The sequence below is a fragment of the Esox lucius genome, chromosome 19, assembly GCF_011004845.1.
Source record: "Esox lucius isolate fEsoLuc1 chromosome 19, fEsoLuc1.pri, whole genome shotgun sequence".
In the NCBI taxonomy this organism is placed as follows: Eukaryota; Metazoa; Chordata; class Actinopteri; order Esociformes; family Esocidae; genus Esox; species Esox lucius.
In genome coordinates, this window is record NC_047587.1 from 6515313 (window position 1) to 6533080 (window position 17768).

At 43.3% G+C, this 17768-nt stretch overlaps 2 protein-coding genes across 7 annotated transcripts; one reads left to right on the forward strand and one right to left on the reverse strand.

Annotated features, from left to right (window-relative positions):
- The first annotated feature begins 1425 nt into the window (after positions 1 to 1425).
- Positions 1426 to 7086, forward strand: atp6v1e1a (ATPase H+ transporting V1 subunit E1a). The gene is made up of 9 exons (XM_010883273.3): positions 1426 to 1623; positions 2421 to 2486; positions 3385 to 3494; positions 4334 to 4400; positions 4489 to 4578; positions 4725 to 4793; positions 4944 to 5038; positions 5919 to 6006; positions 6529 to 7086. Exons 1-9 carry the CDS (start codon positions 1591 to 1593, stop codon positions 6589 to 6591), a joined length of 681 nt encoding a protein of 226 aa, XP_010881575.2. The 5' UTR covers positions 1426 to 1590; the 3' UTR covers positions 6592 to 7086.
- Positions 7087 to 7456: 370 nt separating this feature from the next.
- On the reverse strand, positions 7457 to 17242 carry slc25a18 (solute carrier family 25 member 18). Of its 6 annotated transcripts, none has more exons than XM_010883268.4 (11): positions 17091 to 17242; positions 16408 to 16450; positions 15708 to 15892; positions 15397 to 15522; positions 11268 to 11323; positions 10975 to 11065; positions 10473 to 10588; positions 10138 to 10321; positions 9179 to 9351; positions 8829 to 8904; positions 7457 to 8717 (listed from the first exon to the last, which is right to left on the reverse strand). In XM_010883268.4, the coding sequence occupies exons 3-11, from the start codon at positions 15725 to 15727 to the stop codon at positions 8576 to 8578; spliced, it is 984 nt and encodes a 327-aa protein (XP_010881570.2). In that variant the 5' UTR covers positions 15728 to 15892; positions 16408 to 16450; positions 17091 to 17242; the 3' UTR covers positions 7457 to 8575. The 6 variants fall into 6 exon arrangements, with proteins under 6 accessions (XP_010881570.2, XP_010881571.2, XP_034144247.1 ...); XM_010883269.4 differs by having other exon boundaries at positions 15708 to 15990; XM_034288356.1 differs by lacking the exon at positions 17091 to 17242 and having other exon boundaries at positions 16408 to 16881.
- Between the last annotated feature and the right edge of the window lie 526 nt (positions 17243 to 17768).

Below are 17768 nucleotides of genomic sequence, written 5' to 3' on the forward strand. Positions count from 1 at the left end.
TTTAAAATTCATAAATTGACAAGGCTGTAAAGGACACATTCATTATATTGTTAGTGTTATGATACTAGCAGGAACAACAACAAACATATAAAATCTACAGAAGTGATTAGTGGACTGTTCTTCAACATTAGCAACTATGCAATGTATTGAACGCCAGTATTGCAAAACATTTCATATTTTAAAACAGAGCAAACATTTTCGTCTGAGGAGGATTTCTGCAAGAAAGCCGACGGCCTCGACTTTGCTTATTGTATCCCGCAACAAGTTCTACGGCCCTGACCAGCTCTCCTCATGAAACGGCTCATCTTCTGGTATCTCCTCTATGCTCTTGAGACTGTACTAGGAGACGCAGCAAACCTTCTAGCGACCGCACATATGGATTAGCCATTCTGGGGGAGCTGGACTGCCTGTGCAACCTGAATGGGCTGCAGGTAATGCCTCATGCTACCAGTAGTGACAATGACACTAGTAAAACGCAAAACTAGAGAACAATCCGTCAGGATAAGGAGAGAGCAATTGTCTGGCCATTTGCAAAACCATTATTGTTTCGTGGATTGTCTTTCTGTTGCCTCTCCAGTGCACCTGTGGTCACTTTCACTGATTTATAATCGCTTATGATTCCTAACTGGACAGATTGACATCTCTGAAGTTGAATTGACTTGTTGTTGTACTGTGATGATTACGCGTTTCATAATTCTTATGAGAAGTGTATTTAGATTTTTTTAAATGCTTTTATTGTTTTGGTGAAGTTTAGTATTTATATTTTAACATTAAAATGAGGCCACATGCAATTGTATTTACATTTCTGTGTTAATAATTATTTTCTATTTGTAGGACTTATTGTTTTGTTGGGAATTTGTATTTCTATTTTTACCTAAATAAATAAAAAACATATTTTTGTGAGTCTTATTTAAAACTCGATATGTAGAAATTACTATTATTATTCATTATTTTGACAAGACAAAAGTGGGAAAGAATTAAATAAAGGGGTACTTGACAGACGGGTTATCTTTCAATTGATAATTGACCTTGGTGGACCTCCGCGTCGCTCTGAGGGATGTAGCCCCTACTGACTTCTGGTTAAATGCTAACTGCACTTCCCTGTACTGTACTTGTTCAGTGACAATAAAGTGGAATCTAATCTAAAATAAGCGCACTATGGCTTGGGGATGGGTTTAATCTAGGGGTTTGTGATAAATGGCCAATATACCAAGGCTAAACGCTGTCTCCAAGCACTCCACGATGCTTTGAGCCTAAGAACTGCTCTCAGCCACGGTATATTGGCCCTATATGATCCCCTCGTGCCTTATTGCTTACAAATAGAACAGCTTTCAGCCAATCCGCATTCAGGATTCAAACCTCTCAATTTATAACGTTTAAGAATATAGAGAACGTTTGTTCCAACTGAATGCACCACAGGTTTACGAAACAACCGGGGCGTGTCTCTAAGTCAGATGTCTCCTTTCTGTCACCAGTCCCGTGTTTTGTGTCATGCAGCTACAGAACTAGCGGTTCAAACCAGCTGATTATTATTAAGTAGTGCTTGCTACATTTATTAGCTAGTGTGAACAAAACAACTAAAGACCCACCATGGCGCTCAGCGATGCGGACGTACAGAAACAGGTAATATTAGTTGCTAACGTTAGCTAGCTTGCTAGAGCTTATTTTTGCCTTTTTAAACATCTTTGGTTTTGCTGACAAACTATTTCCAAAGGTGGTGGATGTTGTATAATGATACTTGAATCACACCATTTCATAAGTCCGTTCCGGTCTGCTTGACATTGTAGGTCTTCTGTAGACACCGATTTGATATCATATGTCTGGTCTGTTTACGTCGTTGACTTTTAAACAGAAATAATAGCAAGCTTAGCTAGCTAACAAGTTATCCAAGTTGTCCTTTCCTTGGCTAACAATAACAATATGTGCTCTGAGACATTGGTGCCGCCTAAGTATACAGTACCTTAATTCATTGTATTCAATCAAGCCACTCCTAGCTACACGTTGTGCAGGTGATATGTGACATTTTCCTTCGAAATGCAATTGTCATAGTTACACATTGATTAATAGAACAGTGGTTCTGCTTACATCCCACTGGTATGACGCAGTTCAACCTGTCAAAACAACCTTGCTCCACCAGGGCAAAGAATCAGGCACCGAATTGTCCATAGATATTTAGTCTGTTGCTATCTGGAGTTGCTGCGCTGTAATGCATTACTACAGTTTCATTAGCTTTTTGGAAAAGTTGCCTTTGCGACTAATAAGTGTATTCCTCTCTTTTTCATGACCACTAGTTTATGGGACACGCATAGCAATGTGCCACATCTACCTGATACATTTTAAATGGTTCTTGTATAGCGTGGTACGAGTTACAGTGATGAAGCCTTAACATTATGTATTCACCTGCTGTTTCTCCTTAATAGATCAAACATATGATGGCCTTCATTGAACAGGAGGCCAATGAGAAAGCAGAAGAAATTGATGCGAAGGTAATAATTCACATTGTTAAATGTCAATTATGCATTGCCTCCTCTGTGTGGCTTTGAAAAATCAGCTGGTTTTGTTGTCACCAGCCAGTGATTTTTGGAGCTCACACAGGCAGACAGTACCACTGTGTCACTGCGGCTAGGATTATAAATCCCGGTTGTGCCCTACCGACAGTGTCCGGGTGTCCAGCAGAAGGCAGTGACAATTGGCTCTGCCCCACCCGGGTTGCCCAGTGCTGCTTTGTCTTGCTGTACCGACTCCCGGTAGGTTGGGTGGCTGGGTAATGCAGTGCAAGGAGAAAGGGGACTGCTTGGCAAGATGTGAAAAAAACGGACACACGCCTCAACCTTTGACTCTCCCGCATCTGCTAAGAAATTGTAGTGACAAGGCAAGGCTGTAAACGTAAATTGTTCATTTGGGAAGGAAGGAAGGAAATTGGGTTAAAATAACAACAATAATCATATTGTATGTACAGTGAAATTTGCCTTTATTTCTATAGTGGATATAATAGCACAAAACCCCATACTTACAATGACTAAGCATTCTAAAAATGTGTAATTAGGATTTTTTGTGTGTGTGCATTTGAAACATTTTAAGAGACTTATAAGAACTCAACTTGAAGAATAAATGTTTAAGACGCAGTTTTGCCCACTTTGCCCATGACATGCATTCTGGCACTTATTTCCTCATATGCATGTCTGCCATTTGTATAGCCAAATACATGTATGGTTTATCCTGGCAAATGTTCAAGAGCAAGGCAGAATGTGGGAAGAAAAAAATAAATAAAGTCTACCATAACCACACAGTTATTGACCGACAGAACTTGATGATGTCACATTGTCTTGTGAGTGAGACAATTGACCTCTGGGGGTTTTAACAGATGTGTGTCCGCTCCAACAGGCAGAAGAGGAGTTCAACATTGAGAAAGGCCGTCTGGTACAGACCCAGAGGCTCAAGATTATGGCGTATTATGAGAAAAAAGAAAAGCAGATTGACCAGCAGAAAAAAATGTGAGTGCTTTTGTCCATTTGGTCCAGCTGTTGGAGTGGAGTATATATATATATATATATATTTATATTATATTATATTTCTTTGGTTTCGAAGTTGTATTGGTTGCACATACACAATTATTTCACAATACCCACAACACCAACTTTAAAGTATCAGCTAAACAATGCAGTCAGCTAAGTATAGTAACACTGTCTAACCTTATCTAATGAAATAAGAATGAAAAAGTCCACACAAAGGTTATGCATCGTGTGAGTGCTCTCAAGGGTGCTTCTGCCGAAGTTTGTGAAGGTCCTTGAGGACGTAGCAAATTTGTTTTGCTCTCTGAGGTTAAAGTGGCCTTGTTGTGCCTTTTTGTCTGCGGTGTCTTCTGTCTCCTGAAGGCCATGATCGGTATCTTTGTTTCGTTTATTTGCATTGAGGGAGAGGTTTACCTTGCACCACACTGTTGGGTCTCTGACCGCCCTGTAGGCTGTCTTCAGGATGATCAAAGTCAGGAGACGGTTGCGGTGTCATCGGCGTGCTTTCTAGACGTTAGAATGTCATGTAACGTTTTTAGTTTTGCTCATTTCTAAAAATGTTGAAGCCCTTTAAGATACTTTCCCATGGTTGGATAAAGTTGTAAGTACCATTTTGATGTCTCTCAACCAAGTTGCTAATGAAGATTGGTAGTATTTGCTATCAAGCTACAAAAATTTAATCTGAACACCACCGTCCTTCCCTTTAATGCCTTAATTTGTTCCATGTTCCCTGTCCAAACCATAACACTGTGCTCTCTGTTGAAAACGGTGCTTGGCGGCCAGTCTGACATTTTATTTATTCCATCTTTTACTCTTCCCAGTCAGATGTCCAACCTGATGAATCAGGCCAGACTGAAGGTGTTAAAGGCTCGTGATGACATGATTGCGGTTAGTGGCGGCTCGTCAAATGTTTACCCAATCAAACATGTTGCATATTTTGTCGCTTATGGTGTTTGAATCTTTCTTTTTCTTTTAGGATCTGTTAACTGAGGCCCGTCAAAGGCTAGCCAACATCGCAAAGGACCCCGCCCAGTACTCTGCCTTGTTGGAGGGACTAGTGTTGCAGGTAAATGATCTCTGAATTATTTTTCAGGAATGATCAGATGATGCTGTAGTCTGTGATGGAAGTTAGCTGTGCCTCTTCCACGCAATGTCATGCAACAACATTTGGCTACTATTTGTGGTCTTCTCATGTCTGTGCCTGATTTCCAGGGTTTCTACCAGCTGCTGGAGCCTAAAGTTACCATTCGCTGCCGGCAGCAAGATGTTGCCATGGTGCAGGTCAGTGTTTTCTTGTTAGGAATTCCTGGTGGATAGTCACGTGTGTTTGTCAGTGTGATGGATGGCATAGGGATTGCAGTGGATTTTCTTGTGTTCATAAGATAATGTGGGACGACAGTTGAGACCCAGCTGGTGTTTTTCTCCATTCAGGCTGCCGTGCAGAAAAACATCCCTATTTATAAAGAAGCTGTGAAGGGCGACATTCAGGTCCAGATTGACCGAGACCGGTTCCTTTCACCAGACATGTAAGATTTTTTTACATTTAAAAGGTTTTGTCATGTCACTGATTCAACATGAATAATTAAAAAAAAATTTAATGATTGCTGTGATGATAATTCATTTTTTGAGAATTTACAATATCTTATCAAAATGTGGTGAAAGTATTATACAATACCTTCAGTCTTGCAGTAGTTCCCTTCACTTGCCTCACTCAGACCATTGCAAGTTGTCTTGTTCTGGCACACCCCTCCTTTACTCTCTGTTGTGTTGCTCTGTTAACTTGCAAAAGCAGAACTCTCACTCTTTCCATTTCCCCTGAAATACAGAACTTATAGAACCCAAAAGAGGGCACTTCCTTAATAACGTATTTTGTTTTACAATCAATGTCACCAGGGCTTGATTTGCAATCAAAGTATAAAGCCAATTAAAAAAATTATAACACTGCTTTACTCACTTGTTTGATTTTCTGTCGGATCAATTTGTTTGCATTCTAGAAGTCATTATGGAATCATCCAGGGCCTCTTGGCAGAGAAAAAAAATAGATCCGTAGAAGTGGTGTAGCATTTGACAATCTGTTCATCATTGCATTGCTGTAAATAGGCTAAACCATTGTCAGTCGCATCACATTGTCGTCACCCTTGACAATGGCTGTCAATCATCATTGATTGCCAATGTTGGAGTTCTATTGCCCCGCCCTGGAGCAACCCAACATCTGCATGCTAAAATGGGGTTTGATTGGGAAGATCAAAAAAGTAATGTACATCATTTAAACAAGGAGTTACGTTTTCATCCCAGTGCACGGATGAAATGCAGAGTATTCATGTGACCAAGTAGAAAAGACATAAGCAGGCTATAGTGGGCCTTCATCTAGATTGACCGTGACCTTGTTGTGTCTGTTCTCCACAGCTCTGGAGGCATTGAGGTGTACAACAACAATGGGAAGATTAAAGTATCCAATACTCTGGAGAGCAGGCTAGACCTCATGGCCCAGCAGGTACAGTATTTGTCTTTCAGACAGGTGAAGGAGGGGTTGGGAATCCCTGTAGAAATACCCTAACCAGGATGTCACAGGTACAGCAACAAAAGAATAGGCTCGATGGCCCTCCCTAACAGTGCAGAGGTCCCAGAAGTACAATGCATATGCATATAGGTTCAGTTACAATCCTGGATGATTTTGTCTGTAGAGACACAGGTCAGGTCAGGCCCTATGTCGGGATGTACATGCTTGGTTGGCATGTTTATTAGGCAGGCAGTCCCAATCTTTGAAACTCTTGGCAAAAAGCCTGTTGGAGCTGCGATGACGGAATCTTTTGCAGTTTGGATACCACAAAATTGATCGAGGAAAGTGGTACAAATATAATAATGGGGTCGAAATGAAGTAACGCAATAAATGTGTAATCCGTTGACTATCTACCTGATTGTATTCATTGCGAGCAGAGTTGCCTTTCTGTCACTGAAGGACTATCGAGAGGAGATTTGTGATTCACTCCATATTCTCTGTTCCCTTTCCTGACAGATGATGCCTGAGGTCAGAGTGGCTTTGTTTGGTGCCAACCCCAACCGTAGGTTTTTGGACTAGCAGTTGGAAAAACAAACTGAATATGTGGAAAGTTGAGTAGCCAAAGAACACCCTTGTCTCAGTGACATTGGTTTACTGAGGGAATGGTCATAACACCCAAGGCCTTCTAAGTGGATTTCGAATGATCTTCCCAACTTTAAGCACTTCTCCTTGTAATCTTCCAAAGAAACTGAGACAAAATATGAGGGATAATGTCTGCTGACTGTTCCTAACGGTTGGCGGCTTTCACGGGAGTTTCATCCTACTTCCTCAGCTTAACACGCTTCCCTCCAATCACTACAGGTCAGTTAGCTTGTGCCTTTTCTCTCCCTTGAGGAATAATGCAGGTTTCATTTGTTTACAGTAAGGTCTCCACACCCCTGACAGGGTGCCTGCTGCTGTATAACGTCTGCTTGTGTGTTTTATGTGTTAAAGGGAATATGTTGAATTGAAGAATGGATGTATTTTACTGTTACTTAACCCATGTGATAAATAAATATGCAACACAAATGTGAATATTCAGGTTTTTATTTACACCTTGTAAACAGATTGTTCATTCTCTTCAGGTTACTGAATGTTCTCTGCAATGAATAACAAAATGGTTATTATTCCAGCTCCGTTATAAAATGTAGTGTCCAGTGTTAAAAATGTACAAAAAAAACATGATTTTATTGCCACCTAGTGGATGTATACAATAGTAGAGATTGGCAAGAGTCTGGACCTACGTTATAATTCCTAAGATTTCTTGGTTTCATTTTGTACATCAATACCTTGTGTATTGCTGTACGCACCTCCATACAGGAATGTGAAAATTCTGAGCAAATCCAAATTTGTAACATGAAAATGTGATGTTTACAACGAGGGACTCCATCAGCAGAGACATGGCTTGATTTGCATTATTTTTATTGTGTGGGCAACATTCAGCGTGTTAAACCGTTAAGCTGAGAGTAACACAGCTAGCACTCTGAAGAGGTTTGCTTCTGAGGCTCAGGGCAGTGGAGGACCGGAAGGAAAAGGTCTTACGGAGAGCAGGCCCAGCGGTGGAGCCTTGCGTGTAGGGGAGGAGGCCTAGCTGTTCATCAGGTTACAGTACAGAGACCAGGATTAAAGCATTAACAGCAAATTAACAAATGATCCTACGGAGTCAACTGGCAGTGCTTGATAAAGGAGCCCAAGGTTACAGCTCTGGACTGACGGGTGGCAGTCAACCAGCCGTTGTGGAGGTTTTGTCATGTAATGAAAAGTGTAGCCTGTCTCCACTATGGGTGGACCGTTTGCTTTGAAATGCAGGCCGAAATGTGGCTATGTATTAAAAATGATTAAGTGGGTGATTCAAGCCCTGTATGCTGATTGGCTGAAAGTTTATGTATAAAAGAGTATACTACAGTATGACAAAAGTACTTTACTGTTGTAAATGTGTTTGTAGCCGGTTTATGATAGCAATAAGGCATCTCAGGGTTTCTGGTATATTGTCAATGCTGCATGGCTATACTGGCCATATACCACATAGCCCCGCGCATTGTTCCTTAATCCAACAACATTCATCAAAACGTGACAGCTAGGGATTTGTTACAATGATTTTGTTCTACTGTCCAACAAATTACATGAAAGCGTGGCAACCTCCATAGTGATTTCAAACCGAAGGAGCCTTTTGCATACATGCAGGCGAAGCTGCCCCCCGAGGTGGAAGTTACAACCCCCGGGACATCAACCTGGCTGAGATGCGTCCAGATTAGTCAAACACACAAAACGCTCACGACCCTGTTTAACCTAGAGAACCTTGCTTACAGCTTTAAAAAAAAATCTAGACAAAATTAGTTCACGTGCCAGTTGGGCCTCTATCGAACCCGTTCTTCATCCGTGGCTGATCGTGACCTTCCTCACTCTTCCTCTCTCTCTACTCACCACTCATACAGTAAAGGGTCCCTAGTTCCCCTCCATTCACTCTCACTGCTAAAAGCAGTATGTTTTGCACTGCAAAAAGGGACGTCGCCTAATGCCGCTGCTATCCCAGCAGCCCGAGCAACTGCTCCCCTACACCCAGGAAGTAGACCCCCTGTGCGATGCCGAAGAGGGGGGCAATGACGAGGGCACGACACGTCGCCCCCTTGAGGAATGTCGCCGGTCCCTCTTTACTCCAGATCCGCCTGCAAAATGGGGGGTGAGAAACCCGCTGTCAATCAACGGTGCACATGGTTCCCGCTGGGCGAGCAAGTGCGCTGGGCGAGCAAGTGCGCTGCGTTTCTAGAGTGTCTTACCGTGTGCAGTCAACTATGCCGCGGTATGTGTCCTCCCCCTTTCCTTTCTGCAGGGTCTGTATACGGGTCTTAATGACTACCAAAACACACAAAGATCAGTGTTGTCAACTGAACTGGCCTTTACAAAGTACAGACAACAGGAGTCTATTGTTGCTTTGGGATTGCCAAGTTGTAATGCTGTCATTCACACATTCAACTGTGATCCTCTGCAAAAACCCTCACCAACGTCCACTTCACGGGAATATTGCACACTCGTACTGCGTAAGAAGACGTTCTGCTACTGACTAACGTGTTTCTGAACGACGTTAAGGACCCAGTGACTTATCTCCCCCGGCTCCCATCTGGCTCACCGTCCAGTGGAGTGACGGCTACAGCTGCCACCGATCCGGCCGTGCAGCCTGCCGCGAAGGACTGCAGGAAGGGGGCCCGCTCCTGCATATCTCCATGGCTACACGGCCCTCCCCGGCCCAGGGCGTTCAGATTGGCGAACAGCGGGAAGTAGATCATAGAGAAAGGGACGTCCCTGAAAAAAAGGAAAATAACAGAGGCGTGCGTAAGTCCACATCCTGGTCCACACAGAGTGACAGACTACCCATAAGCACCGTGTACATGTTATGTGAACGATAGATCGTGAGCATATAGAAGGGGGTCATTTTGAATGGGGGGGATGCAGGATGTGGTGTGCGTGAATACGGTAGCCTATAGCACGAGTAAATCTCACAGTCTTTGCCACAAACTAATCACCAGTAATGAGACAAGACGACAAATTAGTTCTGACAAGGTCTAAAAGGTTACTTCTGTTCACAACACCAGATTATGTCCCTCAGAATTGAACAACAGAAATGTGTGTGTGTGTGTGTGTGTGTGTAATCCAGGTCCATGTGTAATTGTGCAGATGAAAAGTCCCCACAAACCCGGTGAAACCTGACAAAACGTAGCCACAAGGAAAAATCTATTTCTGGCTTGGGAGATGGTGTTAGGGTAAGGTTATGTTTAGGCATGAAGGTTAGGTTATTGAAATTTGGGTTAAGTTAATGTTAGGATTTGGATTATAGTTAGGATTAAGGTTACATGGATTTCTAGTGTTCCGGTCCTCACAGATTGAAAACAACTGCTTGCACTGCTTTTGCACTGTATGACTCCAGTGTCACTGGCAACTTCACAGGAAATATGTTTCTGTTTGTGCCATAGTGAGTGAATGAACGCATTTGTTTCGAAACACAGTGTTCCAAACAGAGAGTGTGTCGAATGTAATATGTTTTAATGCTCTAATGACTTGGTGTGTTGTACATGCGTATTCACTTCTGACCTCATAAGCGTGGCCCCTGCTCCCCGATAGAGGCCAGGCAGGCCCCGAGTCTTTAGGAGCTCCAGGGTGATTCGGATGGCTGTGATCCGGGGTGCAGAGGCTGGCTGGGTAGGAGAAGGGGCCACCAACGATGGAGTGGGACCAGGAGCTGCTGTGGGTGCTTCAACCACTCTGCTTATGGCAGCTGTTCCCCATGCGCACACACACACACACACACACACACACACACACACACGTGTGCCAAAAAAAACAGTCACCACACCACAGTCATTATCACTGCCTAGCACAACATTGAGCTGTGGTTGGCCAGTGGATAAGAGGTTCACAGAACTCACCCAACCGTCCCGCGTCCTGCAACTGGATCTTGAGCATCTCCATGGGTGTGGTCACTATCACCTGGCAGGTCCCTGCCCCACATCCTGCCAGTATCTCCCCCCAGAGGGGCAACTTCCTGTGGGACAAAATGACAGGCTTAGGAGGCTAACAAACAACACACAGTGGAAGCATCGCCGGTTGAATAGACTCAGGCGCACTGTAGCAATAGCTTCTTCTAACATTTGAATTTTATGATAACTATATCGTGGAATCTGTGGGATGATGTATTCTTCCAAATGTGTTATGAAGGTATGTTTTTATTGAAAGTTAATCAAATGCTGTTAATAAATAATTGAATTACTCTCTCCCTTGACAACCGGGTACGCAATCATTATTTCAACCACTACACAAAACAGCTGATATCTTACAGTATAATGCAGTTACCTTTCCAGATTAATAACTACTCTAAAGATAGTCAAAAATTTTGAAGAGTTCAGTGCGGTGCTGAAGAAAATGACATACCCATCCTTGGATAGCTTCTGTCTGAAGATATCGTTTGCTGCCAGTTTGATGGCTTTCTCAGGTGTGACAAGGGTGAGATTCACTGCTGCACCTGAGAGGAAAATACCAAATGAATTATTGTAACATATATCTAACATTTCACACAACACCTTACCCTTCAGTTCAATATGATTAACTCTAGGAGGTTGCAAACTGTATGTGCTTGATACGTGAAGATGTTTAACAAGTTATTTCAATTTAGCCAAACCCAATACACAGAACTGGACATTTACATAAATCTATGGAAACAGTACCTCGATACATCCCAAAGTAGCCTTCCATCCTAACGGTTTTCATCAGGCAGTCCAGCCTTCCAAGGAAAATATGAAATATTCAGTTAAACAACAGTTTTTGTGAACATTTTTGAATAATGGATAAACAATGAATACCATGTGAGTCATTCCAAAATAAAGTTACACTTTCCAATGTGCTCTAGATGTGGAGGTATTGAAAATGATTTAGAGTGTAAATGTCAGAGGAGCAGAGGAGCAACATTTAAACACATACTAATGACCGAATTGGGACCAGGTGTGAGTGATAGTGGAAGACGAGACACATGACAAGTCCGGGATGTGTTCATGGATAAAAAGAAAAGCGGGAAATGACGGGGCTGTCCGTCACACTAGTACCATGGAGCCCAGAATGTAAGGAACCAGTACCAGTGGACTGGGCCACTGCATCTTGTGCACATGTGCAGCTCCGGCCCACTGGTCTTTCAGAATAAACTCTTCTGTCTTTAACCTCTTTCCTGTCCAATAAAGCATATAAATGCCTGAAAAATTTATCGTTACATTTTGTTTAGAGCCATTCATTTTTATAACTAGAACCAGAGAGCCAAGAATGATAAGAACTAATACCAGAGAGCCAGGAATGTTAAGAACTAGTTCCGCAGAGCCATAAATGTTAAGAATCATTACCAAGAATAAGCTCTTTTCCCTGTCTGAGTTATTGCGGAAACCCTCTGTAAACTCACCAATACAGCACCCAACATTTGTTTTGAAATTTACAAAAACACAGACCCAGTCTGAATACAATGTGTCTGTCTTTCTTCAAATTCAATAAACACATATTTAACCACACGAGGGACAACTCCTTGTGTCAAAGCCAGTGCCTCCCCATTGCGAATCCTGCATGTCCAGTGTATGAGTCAGACTACAGGGTGTGTCAAGTCACCTGTGTGAGTCAGACTACAGGGAGTGTCAAGTCACCTGTCTGAGTCAGACTACAGGGAGTGTCAAGTCACCTGTCTGAGTCAGACTACAGGGAGTGTCAAGTCACCTGTCTGAGTCAGACTACAGGGAGTGTCAAGTCACCTGTTTGAGTCAGACAACAGGGAGTGTCAAGTCACCTGTTTGAGTCAGACAACAGGGAGTGTCAAGTCACCTGTTTGAGTCAGACAACAGGGAGTGTCAAGTCACCTGTGTGAGTCAGACAACAGGGAGTGTCAAGTCACCTGTGTGAGTCAGACAACAGGGAGTGTCAAGTCACCTGTGTGAGTCAGACTACAGGGAGTGTCAAGTCACCTGTGTGAGTCAGACTACAGGGAGTGTCAAGTCACCTGTGTGAGTCAGACAACAGGGAGTGTCAAGTCACCTGTGTGAGTCAGACAACAGGGAGTGTCAAGTCACCTGTGTGAGTCAGACAACAGGGAGTGTCAAGTCACCTGTGTGAGTCAGACAACAGGGAGTGTCAAGTCACCTGTGTGAGTCAGACTACAGGGAGTGTCAAGTCACCTGTGTGAGTCAGACTACAGGGAGTGTCAAGTCACCTGTCTGAGTCAGACTACAGGGAGTGTCAAGTCACTTGTGTGAGTCAGACTACAGGGAGTGTCAAGTCACCTGTGTGAGTCAGACTACAGGGAGTGTCAAGTCACCTGTGTGAGTCAGACAACAGGGAGTGTAAATGTCATTATTTATTCACAGTACAGGTTATTGTAAATAGTAACACTTTATCACGGACTGTTGATTATGATTATAGTAGCATTACTAGAACATTAAGTTCACGTGTGATTTTCAATACATTTTATTAACTCTACGAGCAGCTATTACATTTTTAAAGCCCAGTGGTAGTACACAAAGCCAACGCATCACTCCTGTGCCCACCAAATAATTCAGACAACATTCTGTCTTTAGTTCTAATACGAAAAGACAGCTCATACATCAGATAGCCATAGTTTACATATGTATAGAGACAGACACCTCTCTGTACTGGAAAGCAGAACAAAGAATGTTATGAACTAGTATATAGTATTATAGAGAAAGGAATTTTAGGAACTAGTATCATGGAACCAATAATGTTATGTTAACTAGTATCATAGTTGAGTCCAAAATGTTCAGAACTAGTATCAGAGATCCAAGAATGATAGGAACCAGTTCCATGGAACCCAGAATGTTAGGAACCAGTTCCATGGAACCCAGAATGTTAGGAACCAGTTCCATGGAACACAGAATGTTAGGAACCAGTTCCATGGAACCCAGAATGTTAGGAACTAGTACCATGGAACCCAGAATGTTAGGAAATAGTACCGTGGAACCCAGAATGTTAGGAACCAGTTCCATGGAACCCAGAATGTTAGGAACTAGTACCATGGAACCCAGAATGTTAGGAAATAGTACCGTGGAACCCAGAATGTTAGGAACTAGTTGTCACGATTTGATGTAGTGATGAGAGGAGGAGTCGCAGGAGCAGTCGATGTAATATTTAATAAGGAAAATAAACACCAGCAGTATTAAACAAACTGAACAAAACGACACTCACCACTGACATGCAACACAAACAGAGACAGGGAAACAATGACCGACAAATGAGGGGAGCAGAGGAGCAACATTTAAACACATACTAATGACCGAATTGGGACCAGGTGTGAGTGATAGTGGAAGACGAGACACATGACAAGTCCGGGATGTGTTCATGGATAAAAAGAAAAGCGGGAAATGACGGGGCTGTCCGTCACACTAGTACCATGGAGCCCAGAATGTAAGGAACCAGTACCAGTGGACTGGGCCACTGCATCTTGTGCACATGTGCAGCTCCGGCCCACTGGTCTTTCAGAATAAACTCTTCTGTCTTTAACCTCTTTCCTGTCCAATAAAGCATATAAATGCCTGAAAAATTTATCGTTACATTTTGTTTAGAGCCATTCATTTTTATAACTAGAACCAGAGAGCCAAGAATGATAAGAACTAATACCAGAGAGCCAGGAATGTTAAGAACTAGTTCCGCAGAGCCATAAATGTTAAGAATCATTAACAAGAATAAGCTCTTTTCCCTGTCTGAGTTATTGCGGAAACCCTCTGTAAACTCACCAATACAGCACCCAACATTTGTTTTGAAATGTACAAAAACACAGACCCAGTCTGAATACAATGTGTCTGTTTTTCTTCAAATTCAATAAACACATATTTAACCACACGAGGGACAACTCCTTGTGTCAAAGCCAGTGCCTCCCCATTGCGAATCCTGCATGTCCAGTGTATGAGTCAGACTACAGGGTGTGTCAAGTCACCTGTGTGAGTCAGACTACAGGGAGTGTCAAGTCACCTGTCTGAGTCAGACTACAGGGAGTGTCAAGTCACCTGTCTGAGTCAGACTACAGGGAGTGTCAAGTCACCTGTTTGAGTCAGACAACAGGGAGTGTCAAGTCACCTGTTCGAGTCAGACAACAGGGAGTGTCAAGTCACCTGTGTGAGTCAGACAACAGGGAGTGTCAAGTCACCTGTGTGAGTCAGACAACAGGGAGTGTCAAGTCACCTGTGTGAGTCAGACTACAGGGAGTGTCAAGTCACCTGTGTGAGTCAGACTACAGGGAGTGTCAAGTCACCTGTGTGAGTCAGACAACAGGGAGTGTCAAGTCACCTGTGTGAGTCAGACAACAGGGAGTGTCAAGTCACCTGTGTGAGTCAGACAACAGGGAGTGTCAAGTCACCTGTGTGAGTCAGACTACAGGGAGTGTCAAGTCACCTGTGTGAGTCAGACTACAGGGAGTGTCAAGTCACCTGTCTGAGTCAGACTACAGGGAGTGTCAAGTCACTTGTGTGAGTCAGACTACAGGGAGTGTCAAGTCACCTGTGTGAGTCAGACTACAGGGAGTGTCAAGTCACCTGTGTGAGTCAGACAACAGGGAGTGTCAAGTCACCTGTGTGAGTCAGACAACAGGGAGTGTCAAGTCACCTGTCTGAGTCAGACTACAGGGAGTGTCAAGTCACCTGTGTGAGTCAGACTACAGGGAGTGTCAAGTCACCTGTCTGAGTCAGACTACAGGGAGTGTCAAGTCACCTGTTTGAGTCAGACAACAGGGAGTGTCAAGTCACCTGTGTGAGTCAGACTACAGGGAGTGTCAAGTCCAGTGTGTGTCCATGAAAGAGGAGCCAAAGGCGTACTCACATGCCAGTGTAGACCCGGGCCCCCTGCTGGTTCTGTAGGCGTGTTTTGGCCAGATCAATAGGAAACACACAGGTCACACCCACCAGGCCTGCCACGCCGCCATTAATCAGCTTAGCGGGGAGGCTGCTGTGAGGGAAAACACACACACACGAAGGTCGTCCAAGTGACACAAATCCCCACGTAAACACAACACAAACACACACACAGGAACATGGCACACACACAAGACACATGTGTAAACACAATGTTAACATATTTGGGCTTAATCTTTCGAGGTTCTGTGTAAAGAAATATGTTGTGATGGTGGTTACCGTGCTTTCTGCTCGGCCATCCTGGCTCTCACTGGGCTCCAGGCCCACGTCAGTTTCCTTCCTCCTCCTCCTCCTCCTCCAATCAGCACACCGGCTCAACCTGAAGGTGTCCCTGCCACCGTATCCTTACAAGCCCACCCGTCTCCAGCACAAATGCAGCTTGCCACCTCTTATTTATTCCCTCGCTGGGGAAACAAACAGGTTCTTCTGAGCTGTAATGTAACACCCACCTCCCTCTGACCAGGCAGCTCCTCTCTCACACAGGAATACCAATGCTCTTTGTCTGTTCCAATAAAACAAGGAACAAAAACGACATGGGTCAGGTTTCCTTTTCCAAACCTCAGTACAGAGGTCTTTTTAATCTCTTTTAACTCACCACCTGGACAACTCTTAATGTCAATACTTGTTCAGGGCTTAATCACACTGAATCAGCATTCTGACTGTAGATCACATGATTGGAGTCCGTCTTAGTTATTAATGAGGAAGATGCTAGATCTGACAGTGCCTTAATGCCACTTCTTATCCATTTGGCATAGGACAGGAAGTAGCAGGGAGTGGAAGGTTAACACAAATATGTCTGGAAGCCAAGGCAGGTCATCAAATAATCACTCCTAATTCTGAGGAGAATGAATGTGGCTCCTACATAGAAACATAAAGGGAAGATGACAAGGAGAGCAGGACTGAAAGATGCCAGGCTTACCGGCCTCCTTTTGCCCAGTTTGAATTCCACCATTCACGACGGACTGAAAAAGAGATTCATTGTGAAGTTGAAGTCTGTAATCATCAGCAACAATCAGGTGTTCTCACTTCCACAATCACTCTCTTCTCTGCTTGTCCCCTTTACTCCTTTTGTTCCTTACTTTTTCTCTAGTTACTTCCTTCTGTCCGCTCCCTAGTTAATCTCTTTTAATCTCCCCAACTCAATTCCCCTTGTCTATTTTTACTTCAGTAAACCTTTCCACTATCCTTGCTTTTCTCTCCCTTTAAAAAAACAATCGGTTCAACTTTCTCTGCCTCTCCCCTTAGTTGTCACACCTTTCTTTTGATTTCTTATCACTTATCTTTCAGCGCACAACCATCCTCCTCTTTCTAACTGTACTTATGGGTCTCTCTTCCTACAGCTCAATCCTTGCATTTCTAGTGCTCAGTCACATTCTGCACATGCCTTTCACTGAGCCTCTGTGAAACTTTCTTTCAGCTCCCCTCTTTTCACACTAGTCCCCTGCCAAAACACAGACAGGAGTATCTACCCCATGCCAACATCAACCCCCAAAACCCCCAACTTCTCAAAACCGCGTCAGATCATCCAGCTCAGGCAACATGGCTAATTTCAAGTCGTAACATTTAGTTTCATCGTGGGAAAGATAGCATTGGGTTACTTACCCCTGTCAGTGAATCCCACAAGCAGGATCAAGCTGTCCGCTTTCCTTTCACTTCAACAATGTGTGCAGCAACGGTAGTCAAGCGAGAGCGATCTGAGAGCCAGTCACCGCTCGGGGGCCGTTGCACAAACACCATCATTGTCCTCGTGCCTAAGTCCCTCCCTCTTGTGGTGACTCTGTGTGACACAACCACTGCAACACAGCTCTGCACTAACGCAAAGCGACATGAACTGGTCCCGTTCACACCACAGCGCATCACAAACAGAACTCAACTGATTCTGACAAGGCAGGATATTGCGATTCCACCACCACATTAGCTGCAATACAATGGCACTTTAACTATAAGGGAGTTCATTCAGAATATCATAAACACTACATATACCCCAGTGAAATAGCATTACACAAAACTGAAAATGACATTGTTAAATACTACAAAAGTAACCCACATCATGTGTAACTGAAACATAAGCGTTCACTATTTTATGACTGTAGAACTGAAATAATGATTGAATGACATCAACTCACAGCATTACAGCAAAAACAAACTCAACCAAAACAAGCTCCGCCCTATCCTCCCTTGATTTATATTAGTATGGATTTTTTGTATTGATTTATGTTAATGTATAAAAACAACTTCTGACATTGATAACTAGTTGCATCAACCAGGAAATATTTACAT

What these genes read in the sequence shown, in the direction of transcription:
- atp6v1e1a (XM_010883273.3), top strand. Translation starts at nt 1,591, where the DNA reads ATGGCGCTCAGCGATGCGGACGTACAGAAACAG. An exon ending in ATGCGGACGTACAGAAACAG is followed by an intron (nt 1,624 to 2,420) that starts GTAATATTAGTT and finishes TCTCCTTAATAG; the next exon opens with ATCAAACATATGATGGCCTT. An exon ending in ATTGACCAGCAGAAAAAAAT is followed by an intron (nt 3,495 to 4,333) that starts GTGAGTGCTTTT and finishes TACTCTTCCCAG; the next exon opens with TCAGATGTCCAACCTGATGA.
- slc25a18 (XM_010883268.4), bottom strand. Translation starts at nt 15,727, where the DNA reads ATGGCCGAGCAGAAAGCACG. An exon ending in GCCCGGGTCTACACTGGCAT is followed by an intron (nt 11,324 to 15,396) that starts GTGAGTACGCCT and finishes TTTCCTTGGAAG; the next exon opens with GCTGGACTGCCTGATGAAAA. An exon ending in GGCATAGTTGACTGCACACG is followed by an intron (nt 8,718 to 8,828) that starts GTAAGACACTCT and finishes CCCATTTTGCAG; the next exon opens with GCGGATCTGGAGTAAAGAGG.